Source organism: Ictalurus punctatus, chromosome 20 (genome assembly GCF_001660625.3).
Source record: "Ictalurus punctatus breed USDA103 chromosome 20, Coco_2.0, whole genome shotgun sequence".
NCBI classification, from domain to species: domain Eukaryota; kingdom Metazoa; phylum Chordata; class Actinopteri; order Siluriformes; family Ictaluridae; genus Ictalurus; species Ictalurus punctatus.
In genome coordinates, this window is record NC_030435.2 from 4,923,403 (window position 1) to 4,936,740 (window position 13,338).

General features: G+C 38.0%; 1 protein-coding gene across 4 annotated transcripts in view; it reads left to right on the forward strand.

Moving 5' to 3' along the window:
- ift80 (intraflagellar transport 80 homolog (Chlamydomonas)) overlaps positions 1-13,338 on the forward strand; it is an 86,406-nt gene that overhangs the window by 2,205 nt on the left and 70,863 nt on the right. For 2 of the 4 annotated variants that reach the window (XM_053688651.1, XM_053688648.1), the window contains exons 2-4: positions 1,118-1,197; positions 3,270-3,492; positions 12,098-12,208. In XM_053688651.1, the coding sequence (XP_053544626.1) occupies positions 1,118-1,197; positions 3,270-3,492; positions 12,098-12,208 (414 nt within the window). Of the gene's footprint in view, positions 1-66; positions 402-1,117; positions 1,198-3,269; positions 3,493-12,097; positions 12,209-13,338 lie in introns of those variants that run through there. The other 2 variants (XM_053688650.1, XM_053688649.1) reach the window with 2 other exon arrangements.

The following is a 13,338-nucleotide window of genomic DNA, read 5'->3' on the forward strand; positions in this document are numbered from 1 at the left end:
GTTACAATCTGCCGCAAAGCATCATGGGATCCTCACTCTCTCCCGGAGAGCACAAATTCAAAAAAAAAAAGGGTGACTGCGCGTGCTCGCCAGGTTTTACACTCAGTTCACTGAGAATTGGGGATTTGTTGAGGGGTTTTTTTCTTCCTCAACGTGATAAATAATTATGGGTTATTTTGGATATATTTAAACAAACCAACGTGTAGAAACCTTTGCTTGTTCGGACAAGCAACACTATAAATGTTTGTTGCCATGGCAGTTTACGCAGTTATCGCGAGAACATACCCGTGAGGAGATTTTTTTAAGATCTCGCGACACAAACGCCTGATCTCGCGATACAAACTGGCGAAGTAAAAGACAGGGAGAAGCTTGATAGCTTAGCAGTAAGAAAACAAGAGTAAGTGTGTATACTCTGTCAGTTCGCTCTGTGCTTTAAGTTTGAGCTTAGCGTTTGTAGACATTTTTACAGGTTTTTCTCTATTTCTGCACATTTATATATCGGAGACGGTCTTAGTTTTTCTAACAGTTAGCTACGTTGCTAGGGGGATGAGTAACACCTAAAGAGAGGTCTAGCCAACGCGTTACCGTGGCAACGGGATCTGGCACGCTACAGTAGGAAAAAGAAATCATGCTAACCGTTTTTTAATTTATTTCTTCATTCATTCATTCATTCATTCATTCATTTATTTATTTATTTATTTATTGCAGATTCGCAGTTATTAATGTCACGATAAGACTAACAAGTAACGTTTATTCGTGTAAGCTGTCGATATACACGTTGTAAGTCAGTTACCATGCCTTCCCTTGGCTACTTCTTCATAGACATGAATCAGATCAAGTCAAGGCTTATTTGTCATTTTATTCTTTTATTGATATTTTTTTATTCTTTCAAGGCATGCTGGGGGGGGGGGGGGGGTGTGTGTGTGTGTGTTTTGAGTAAATTGCTAATAAGGTACCAAAGGAACAAAACAATAAAATCAAGTGCAGTAAGATTGCAATACACCAAATACTATGTAAATAAAAGGAATCAAGACCAGTGGGTGGTGTGTATAAGTTGTGTAATATTTCACTTTGTAGAAAGTTGTGTTCTTATGTTAGTCAGTTTATCTGCCTGCAGGTCTGTCCACTGGAGCTGGATTTGTCTCGACAGGAAAGTACAGAATGAGATTCAAAACATCTCTGCTGAAGGAGCCAAAGCATATCCTTTCATTATCGAATTAGCTGTGTATGTAAACACAGCCAGCATCGCCTTGACTATCTACTGTCTACTATAGAGCCATTGCGATGCCACATACAAGTGTAAAGAATAAATTATATACAAAAATTAAGCTGAATACATTGATCTTCTGTGAGTCATCTTTCAATACGGTTAAATTCCAGCATTATGCATGTGACACTGAACTCAAATTGACTTACACGAGGCAGTGTGCATTGATGTGTCTTGTTTGTGTCCCTATTCAGAAGGGAATGCAAGCAACCAAAAAAAAAAAGTAAAATTACACATTTGCACACTCATTCACACCTTGGGACAATTTGGCATATTGCCAATCCACTTATGGATGTTCGTTCACATGGAGAGAGAGTTTTGAATGTTACACATTCACAAAAAATGTGTGAATTTTGAAGACTTTTGTAGATTCACAAGAACTATAACCCACTCAGTGGACACATTAAGTCTATGTCTTTTGTAGCAACAATAATTGGCAGTCATTTTATCAGTACTTTTGTAGGTATACTGGCTTTAGTCCTATGCACAATTTGTCAGTGATAAAGGAACCCTTGACAAGATACTATCCGTGTTGGTGGAATGACATTGAAGCAGCATGAAGTGTGTGTGGTGCTGGTACGAGTGTTAGAAAGTGTTTTATTATTGCTGGTTGCTTTGTTCGATGTAGAAAACTTAGGGCTGTTATATTAAACTAATCAACAACGAGGTGGTGTAATACAGCCTAAGATGACGTGGTATTACTATTCCCATCCTGAATTTGATTATTCTCCTATAACAGCACATCCTGAAGTGTTTTACTCCTCTTATTCAAATGATTTCACATGTTGAAAATAAAAATGGCCAACGATTGAAGCTTACATTTACATTTATTCATTTAGCAGATGCTTTTATCCAAAGCGACTACATATGAAGCAGAGAACAATATAAATAGTGCTACCATACATGATTTTTAATTTGAGTTCTAGAGAAGCAAAGCGCGCAGAGTAGAGGTGTAGGAGCTGGTGTAAGTGCGGAATGGTTGTTGTTTTGTTTTTCTATTGGGGGGGGGTGTAGTTAGGGGTTAGGTAAGTGTTCATGGAAGAGGTGGGTCTTTAGCCATTTTTGAAGATAGTGACAGTTTCAGCAAATTGAGGTTGGAAGTTCATTCCACCACTGAGGGACAGTCACTTTGACGGTTCTGGAAAGGGATCTTGAGCCAGGCTGACTAGGCACTATATCAGGCATCAGTCATTAACTACATTTGCGTTTACATTTATTCACTTAGCAGACGCTTTTATCCAAAGCGACTTACAAATGAGAAAGATACAAGCAAAGCGATATATCAAGCAGAGAACAATACAAGTAGTGCTACCATACAAGATCCATTAATTGAATTCCAGAAGAAGCAAAGTGCAGAGTAGAGGTGTGAGTGCAATTTTTAAAAAAATTTTTTTATCATGAGTTGGTTAGGTGTTCATGGAAGAGGTGGGTCTTTAGCTGTTTTTTGAAGATGGTGAGAGACTCTGTGGTCCGGATTGAGATTGGAAGTGCATTCCACCACTGAGGAACAGTTAGTGTGAAGGTTCTGGAAAGGGACCTTGCGCCACGCTGAGTTGGAACTGCTAAACGTCGGTCGCTAATCGATCGCAGATTGCGTGAGGGAACGTAGGCCTTCAGGAGAGAGTTCAGGTAGAGGGGTGCTGTTCCTGACAAGGTCTTGTACGTGAGCATCAAGGCCTTGAACTTGATACGGGCAGCTACAGGAAGCCAGTGGAGGGAGATGAAGAGGGGTGTGACATGGGTTCTCTTGGGCTGGTTGAAGACGAGGCGCGCTGCAGAATTCTGAATCATCTGAAGGGGTTTGATGGAGCTGGCTGGGAGGCCCGAGAGTAGTTCGTTGACATAGTCCAGTTTTTAGATAACAAGGGCCTGTATTAGTAGTTACAAGGTTGGAGCTAGCATGTGTTAACTCTTATTTTCCCCGGGTATGGTTGATATTTACATTAACTTGTCCATAAGGTAAATGTAAAACGCTTTAGATGTTTGCCTTAACAGCTGTGCACATAAAGAACTGGTCAGTTGTGTGGGCTGGATCACAGCTGATGAAGTCTATTCCTGTAGTGAAGACCATCAGATTTTAAAATGGAACCTGCTCACGAGCGAGACCAGTGTGGTGGTGAAGCTCCAGGAGGACATCTACCCTGTCGACATGCACTGGTTTCCCAAGACTATAGCTGGGAAGAAGCAAGCTTTGGCAGAAATCTTCGCCCTCACCAGTACTGATGGTAATATCTTGCTTATATTTCTTCACTGCAGGACTCTTTAATGATATCAGGCTGCTTTCACACTTGGGATTTATTTTATATTATTTTTTTTGGACCCACATGTTAATCCTATGGGAAGCGACCACTGCATTCAAAAGTTGAAAAAAAAGCTGAACTTTTCAGAAAAGTGCCAAATGATTTCAAACATATTTTTTCCCTTCCCAACCCACGAAGTTCAGAGGCAAACCAGAGAAAAAAATGTTTTGTCGTAGTTTCATCATCACGAAGTTGAAATTAAAAAACGTTTAAGTTCAACTTTAGACTGCTTTACATTTTCCTGCCTTTGCTGAATAATTTGAAGACCATGCCAATCACTAGATGAATAATTCGGAATATTTTTCTGCTGTTTAGCTTTCTTATACGAAAGATAAATAGCATAAGTAATTGTAAATAATATTTTGGGTAATATTAGTGTCACAAACTCTTTCAAATGACCCATTTTTCATAGGTTGGATTAGAGACAGTTATGTGTTATTTATTGCCCACGTCTGATTACTTTGTCCTACTGAGTTCCTCTAATAAAGTCCATCCTTTTGCCGGCTATCTCAGCAACACTGCTAGGGAGTTATTTTTGGTAATTTGAAACCAGGCTTGACTTGAATGAGGAAAGACCTACATATCTACAGTCCCCTCTGAAAATATTGGAACAGCAAGGCCAGTTGTATTGTTGTCGCTAGACATTGAAGACATTTGGGTTTGAGATCAAAAGATGAATGGGATGATAGATCAGACTTTCAGCATTCATTTTGTGATATTTACATCTAGATCTGTAAAAAAAAAAAACAACAACCAAGAACCATTTGTATCAGACCACCCAATTTTTAGGTGAGCAAAAGTATAGGAACAGAGGCTTATAGTAAATTAAAGTAAATAACACTTAATATTTGGTCGCATATCCCTTGCTTTCAATAAAAGCACCAAGCCCCCCCGATGAAGTACTTTTTTCAGTTGGAAGTGCTCTTTGGGTCATTGTCTTGCTGCATGATGAAGTTCTCCCAATTAGATTGGATGGATTTCTCTGTAAATTGGAAGACAGATTATTTCTGTAAACTTCTGAATTCATTCTGCTGCTACCATCACGACTTCCATCATCGATAAAGATTAGTGAGCCTGTTCCAGAAGCAGGTGTGTGAGCCCAAGCCATGACACTACCTCCACCATTCTTGACTGCTGAGCTTCTGTGTTTTGTGTCTGATCAGAAATATAGTTGACAAGATGATGTTTCAAACATGTATTTGGAATAGATGTTAAAATTGGACAAAAACTGCCAAAATAATGTGTGGCCTTTGGCGGCAATAACACAAAGCGTTCAATGGATATATATATATTTTTTAAAAGTCTACACACCCCTGTTAAAATTGCAGGTATTTGTGATTGTGTAAATAATAAATCAACCAACAAAATTCAAGCGGAAAAACCAGTAGCACAAGTGCGAACACCCGTTTTACATCGGGGCATGTGACCGTGCTCAGAATGAACCAGTCACGTTCAAAAGTATTTATCATACAACTGATTAATCAGAAGTGGTTCGGATTAACTCCAAATAAAGATCTTGATTTCATCTGACAGCTGAGGCCATGGTCTACAAAACATGTCATTGTTGAAAGGTGTAGATCAGGAGAGGGGTAAATGGTCTGCAATTATATAGCACTGATTTACTTCGAACCTTAGCAGTTCTACAAAGCGCTTTACACTGTTTCTCATTCACAAACACACTCGCACACCATGCAGGGTGCTAGCCTGCCATTGGGAGCAACTTAGGGTTCAGTGTCTTGCCCAAGGACACTTCAGCACGTGGGCCAGGAATCGAACCACCAACCCTGCGATTAGTGGACAACCCGCTCTACCACCTGAGCCACAGCCGCCCAAAAGAAATGTACAAATTATGTCCAAAGCATTAGATGTACCATGGAACACCATGTATGCCATCATCAACAAGTTGTATATGAGTAAATGGGACACAGCAATGACATCAGCAAGTACAAGATGTCCCTCCAAAAGAGACAACAAAAAAAAAGCTTCTGGCAGGTACTGCTCTCTCCCTGCATGTGACAACAATCTCTCGTATTCTTCTGAATCCTATTGAAATCCTGTGGAACGACTTGAAGAGGGCTGTGCACAGAAGATCCCTGCACAATTTGTTAGATCCGGAGTATTTTTGTAAGGAAGAGTGGAATAAAATTGCCAAATCAAGATGTGCTAGTTTGATAAACTCTTACCCCAAAAGACTAAGTGCTGTATTACAAGCAACAATGTTAGTTAAGGGGTGTGCACACTTATGCATCCAGGTTATTGTCTCCCTAAACATTTCTATTTGTTTTTCACTTCAATTATTTTGTTTGCTATATCAGATTTTTACATCACAAAAAAATGCAATTTAAACAGGATTGTGTAGAAATGTTATCTCCACTGTACATTTTCATGTTGCTCTGGTTACCCGTCATTAGAAACGGAGAAAAATATAGAATATTTGTGTATTCAATTGGCACCCTGTCCAGGGTGTACCCCGCTTTGTGCCTGATGCTCCCCGAGATAGTCTCCAGGTTTCCCCGTGACCCTGAAGTGAAGGATAAGCGGTATAGAAGATGGATGGATGGATGGATGAATGGATTTGTGTATTCATCAAAGGATCTGACAGGGCAGATTTTTTTTCTGTTAACGTCTTTCCCAATATAACAATACAATCGTCTCTACACGATATTACACCGCCACAATATCCATCGATAACCAGTGACGTTTACTCGACATTTAGCGTTTAATGATTATATTATATTATATTATATTATATTATATTATATTATATTATATTATATTATATTACCAGACCTGCCAACCTTTTGCGTATTTTGCACAGGAGCGTGACATTTTCACATTGGAGTACACTAGTGCAAGTCAACACACGAGTCAGACGTTTGAATCTGGAATCATTTGTCCAGGTGTATTTTGATCTCTCCGATATTAACTGAGGGCCAGGAAGCCCCACCCCCTTCCCATATCTCCCGTGCTCTGAATGTTTTGACGTCATCAATATGAAATAAAATCTGCCAATGTACAGTATGTTTGACTTGGCTAACATTAGACAAGTATATAGTTAACACCAGTTAATTACATTTATTAGGTATGTTACCACAACGGCACTTTTTCCTCACACAGGCAGTCTTCCGCCAAAAGAGAATAAATTATGAAGTTTTTGGTGTAGAAAGATGGAATAGGCCTACACTATAGTGTCAAATCTAACACTTTACATGTTGTTAGTGTTTACAATTAGAAAGTGTTTCAAAGTGCAGGGTTGGGTTTTTTTGCTCTACTGGTCACGCTCAAACACTTTGAGCACTGTGGACATTTGACAACCAGTTTGTAAAAGGATTATATAGAAAATGTACTGTTTTTAAAAAATTTGTTTACTGCAGAATCTCACCTAAAAATTCACCATCCATCTGAGTTTTCGCAAACTGCCAGCAAGCAGTTCCTGACTGCACAGCTGATATTCTAACATATTACTATTATTGCATGTCCATGTGGTGTGATAACAACATAAATAGTTTGGCAGTACAGCACCATGTGACACAGTGCACCTGACCAAAATAACTAGTATTGTGTTTCAAATCGCATACTTGGGTATTTTATTATTCTAGATAATGTTTGTTTGGTTTTTTTGTGTGTGTGTGTTTTTTTGTTGTTGTTGTTTTTTTTGCGTACTAACAATGACTACGTTTACATGGACAGCAGTAATCTAATTATTGACCTTATTCTGATTAAGACAATATTGTGATTAAGGTGTTTACATGAGTCGTTTTTAGAATACTCCTGTCATATTCCCGTTTTACATGTTTATAACATCATTAGATTAACAGCCCTCGTCATTACGTCACCGCGCCACGCCGTCCGACGTCCCTTCAGAATTTCACGTATCGACATACAGTTGGTCTTCGTTATGGTACCGTATACAGTTTTGGGTGTTTTTATTTAATTTTTTTTTACGAACGCTTTAAGTGCAGTTAATTATTTGTCATGCTGTACATGCTAATAGACAACTGTTTGAAGCCGTGGGCTGTGTCCCAATCCGCGTACTTACCGTCTATATAGTAGCCGAGATACGTGTATTTTTCCCCACTACAGGCCTATAGTAGGCAAGTATGCGGTTTGAGACACAGCCGTGCTCTCTTGTTTGCTGTAAAACGTAAAACTGCCGTGTGTGATCGTGTCCTGACGTAAAATGTGGTGAAAACTCTCACACGACGTTCATAATGTGATTAAGGTGTTTACATGTCTGTAATATATGTCCATATTGCGACTAAAGCAGGAGTACTCCACCTGTCTTAATTCGATTAGAGCTTAATTCGAGTATGACCTTAATTAGATTAAGGTAAGTTAAAAATTGCTGTTTACATGGTAGTTTCTTAATCAAAGTATGGTCTTAATCGGGTTAAGATTGGATCATTGTTGTACTATGTAAACGCAGCTACTAACTGGTTTTCCTACTACGATTAGTATGTGAATTTTAAAAAACCCTCTTGTGTAGCCTTCAGACCTACAGCATGGTCTGTTTTGTGTATCGCTCTTCTGGATTTTCAAGATTAGTAAAACATTTTTGAACGTAAGCTCAGAGTTTTTGATTTGAGATTCGGCAATCATGACGATGGCAGAAAGCGAAACCGAGAAATAGAGCTTGTCCTTGTGTTCAGTAAACCTTTACAGTTTGACGTGGGATCCAGACGAATAGAGGTGTTTTGGTTCTCACATGCAATCTAATAGTGGCCACTGTAATTCCTCCAGATGTACATAAACTATGCACTGTTTTAGAGGTCTTGTACAATAGATTTACGTGCATCCGAGGTCAAAAAACACTCTAATGTGCTCATAGTTTAAATTGCAGCATTACCTTTTTTTCCCCCAGTGTCACAAACGACTCGTTAAATGATCCGTTCTAAAGGATTCATTCTAAACGCCTCCATTCAGAGAGCATACTCTGCTCTGATTGGTCAGATGTCCCAGTCTGTTCTGATTGGTCTACCGCCATCAGCAAGCAGCCGATGAAGACCAACAGGCGGGGCTTTTTGTTACAAACCTACGTAGGTTAGTACAGGAAGTAAAGTCTGGAATCACTAACGACTCGTTTCAGCTGTTCAGAATCGATTCCTTCTTCCTTCCTTCGTTTGTCGTGCACTTTGATTTTTCAAACTTTGCAGACTTTTTACATTCACAGACAGCTACATATATAACACACTACAGGAAAGGTAATATCTGAAATACTATAATAGGTGCACTTTAAACCTTAAACCTGAAATGGTGGAAATGCTTATTTTCCAATCGTTCTTTTTAGGCTAGCCGTTCTGGATGAATAAATAAATTCTTGTGAATTATTTTATTTATTTATTTATTTATTGAAAAACAGAAAATCCTGAACAGGGAAAAAATGTATATTTCTCAAGCCAATTTTTGCCAGCAAGGTGATCAGCTCTTTTTTTTACTTAGGGACAGGACCTGTGTAATATAGCCACCACTTTTAGTGTTATGTACTGCCCCAATTATATTTGATGGAGTGGGTTGTCTCACTTCAATTCCAGTTTAATTATTATTAGCGTTCACATTTAACTGTGATTTGTTTTTAATTTTTGCCTGATAATGTGTTAAAACTAGAGGAGCTACCTAGCTAGTGGTGGACTTGTAGAATGCTAGATCCATACTACAAATATGATTTGAGGCTTCTGCTTTGCACTGTGCACATTTCCCTACTTTTGACCTCTGCGTCGCATGCGCTTATCACATGAAGACATGGAGTGGAGACACATGGCCGTGGCAAATGACGTGTGGTCACCACACTAATGGCAGTGTAGAGTTGCATAAACACACCCACAAACTGAAGCGGTAATTTAGTCTGGCAGCTCCCTGTTGCGTTGAAAACTCTATTCAATCTGTGGACTTTCTCTCACCCCTGGACTTCAATATTCTTTTTTTTTTCTTTTTTTTTCTTCTCCTCCCCAGTCTATTCCCCCCCCCTCCCCCCCCCCCCCCCCCTTGTGGAACATCTTCATTTCGTCTGAGACAGAGTTAGGCTGAGGAGCAAATGATTTGAATGTCACTTATTTACCGCCATGTCTCAGGGGATAGATCGAAGTCAGATCAAAGTCTCTCGATACCACTAGTCACGCACGTGATTAACAATATTGTGAATTCTGACCCACTCTTTTTTTTTTCCTTAGAGACGTGCGCACTACGGATCTCATGGTGGAAACTTGCACACCTACCTCAGTTCTCAAATGTCACATCTTCTTAGCTCCTGCTCTCTGAACTGAATAAAAAGAAAGCTCAGATGTTTAGCTTTGGTGGGTGGGGGAAAAAGCCATACAGTAAGTTTAGCGGTTGGCTCCAGCCCCAGTCACCGCGTAGGCCTCTGGAGCTGTGTAGATACAAATCAAACCTGGGCATGGCGCTCACTGCTGACGGACTGAGCTTTACCACTGAACAAACTGACGCTTTTGGAGGAGAAACTGAAATGCTTTGTATTTTTACATCTAAAAAAAAAAAAAAAAAAAAGTGCGTTTCATAGTCGTTCACTTACTACCTGCTTTTCTGGGTTCGCTTTTGTTTTGTCGAGATCCAAATATAGCATCGGGAGAGAGCAGCAGCATGCTGATTTGCAGTTTTAGGCAACCAGAAATTACATAGAGCATTCTGAATTTTTTAATATGCACCACCACAAAGTATATGGTTGGCTAGTGTCTTTGATAACTGTCTCCATGCCTGATCGCCCTCTGTCTCCAACACAAGGGAGACTGGTCTAATCTAAGCAGCAGACTTTCTGTGCTTACTCTTCTGTTTGGTGTTAAGCGTTTGCTAAAATGTTACCTAGAGGAAAGCAGAATGTAAAGACTTCCATTTTATATGGAAACCAGCAGAAAGGGCTGTTGTTCTGCTTAGAAAGTTTCACTATCTGCCATTGTAAAAGCTATGACGTCTGTCCTTAAATTCGAAATATTCTGAATATTTATATTAATATCGCTTTTATTGGCATGAGCTATTAACAGGTCTGTAATGACTGTACGTCTTTCATATGCAGGTGCTGTGCTGGAAGGTTATCGACAGGATTTGATCGGAATATTGCGCAATTTTTAACACGCACGAACAATCAGCGAGACAAAACGATTTATTTTAACATAAACATTTTTATCGATTAATTCATTTTTTTAAAAGAATTTTGTGGAATCACATATCGTTTTATACCAAATCTGCTTACACAGTGTAGGTTGTGTTTTATACCACAGTGTTGTTGAATTCTCGAATCTGATCGGTCGGGACCTAGTCACTGAAGGATTTTGCGATCGCAGAAATCAATGCACAATCAAGGAAACTCTGCGATATTCGCAAGAGCTTTCAAGTTTTCAAAATTACCGCAAATTCTCCGCAGATTTGGGCCGAGACACATTCAGTCAAAGCCCCCTTCGATTCATGTGCATCGAACATGAGTACGACTACAGTTACAATCAAAATTATTCAACAACCATTGCAAATCAGGTTTATTGTCAAGATTTACAGACTTTCAGCTGTTTGCAATGAACACATCAAACAAAAGCAATTGAAAAAGTTCAACATAACGAACGCTTCAAGTGGTTTCCGCAAATTCAACTGAAAATGCAACTTATGATGATTTCTCCACTTTCATAATTATTCAACCCCTTCATGGCAAGCATCTTTAGTACTTTAGTACTTGGTCTCATTTACCAACAAACATGACTGCGAAAGACCGTGCAAAACACTTTCGCTAAATCAAGTAGTTTTCTGAAAAAGCACAAAAAAACGCCGCAAGTTGTATTGCAATTTTTTATTTTATTTTATTTTTTTTTTTTAAATCTGCAGAAATATCAAGCATTTTTGATCACAAATGAAGGCCTCGAAATCCTGTATGTCAGCTGCAAGGCAAATTAAACTGTTCTATTAATGCACTTGTTCTAATACTTTATTGTTGCATTATTATTACAAATTTGTTATAATTTACAGGGACTTGTATGGTGGACAGACTTTTAAAGACTGATGCTTTTTAACATCTAATCATCGATTTGAGATTTACGAAAGGAGTCTCCAGTGTCAGCACTTTGTAACAGTCTTGGTAACATGATAAGCTCCTTATTAATTTCAAGAGAGAGACAAAAACAGGCAGCTAAGGGAATGACTGTTTATAGCTTCTATAACATAAGTGATAATAGGAACGAGACGTTCCAAAACATTAAATGTAACTATAAACAGATGAAAAAGTACAATTTGACGTTCTCTAATAAATAAAATGTGTAATAACTGGCAAATAGCTGTGGTATAAGGGAGAAGAAAAAGAAAACACTTGTTGTGGATGTGCTGTTATTGTTGTTGATTATTTTCCTAAAACAGCACAATTCCAAGAGTATTATTTCTTACGACTAACTGATATTTACGCAATATAGTATTCTCAGGGTGTAGCTTTTCTAAAATAAGAACAAGCATGCTAATTAACAAAAATATGAAATCTTGAAAAACACGAAATTTTTTATGATGAAATGAAAGGTTCTTGGTACTTTTTTGTTTGTTTGTTTAGGTAAGTTCCACATGATGTCTAAGACGGGACGCATTGAAAAGAGCGTGGAGGCCCATCGAGGAGCCGTGCTGGCAAGTCGCTGGAACTATGATGGAACTGCTCTCATCACTGGTTGGTCCTGTTCAAAATCTGTTTTGTTCAGTATATTTTCAGTCACCTCCATTCTGAACAGTTATAGTGCAGCACACAAGGGATTGTGGCAATGCATATCCGACAAAACAACTATAAATAGCCTTCGCTCCAGCGCTCACACACAATAAAACGTTTGTTTGTATTATCGTAAAATGTTCAAGCCTAAGTGGAATATACACAATAAATAAATATACTGTGTGTGTGTGTGTGTGTGTGTGTATGTGTGTGTATATATATATATATATATATATATATATATATATATATATATATATGTGTATATGTGTGTGTGTGTGTATACATGCATACATACATACACACACACACACACACACACACACACACACACACACACACATATATATATATATATGCGTGTGTGTGTGTGTGTGTATGTATGTATGTATACATACACACACACACACCCATATATATATATACACACACACACACATACATCTCACATATATCTATATATAGATATAGATATATAGATATAGATAAATATAGATATGTGTGTGTGTATATATATATATATATATATATATATGTGTGTGTGTGTGTGTATATACATGCATGCATACATACACACACACACACACACACACACACACACACACACACACACACACACACACACACATATATATATATATATATATATATATATATATATATATATATATATATATATATATATATATATATATATGTATATGTGTGTATGTGTGTGTGTATATATATATATATATATATATATATATATATATATAATACTGTGCAAACATTTTAGACACATGCAAAGTAATGCTGTAGAGCAAATATGCCTTCAAAAATAATGAAATTAAATGTTTATTTAAATGTTTATATTTAAATAAAATATACAGTAAACAGTAGTAAAGGAAACAAACTCAATATTTGGTGTGACAAAAAAAATAAAAATAAAAATAGTAGTCTCCGGTACAATGTGTGCAGTTTTATAAGGAAGTGAGCTGTAAGTGTTATTGAGCATATTGCAGAACCAGACTGAGGTCTTCTGGAGACTTTGACAATCACACTCGCTTCTTATATTTGCAGCAAAACCCAGCAGCCTTCATTGTGTTTTTTGT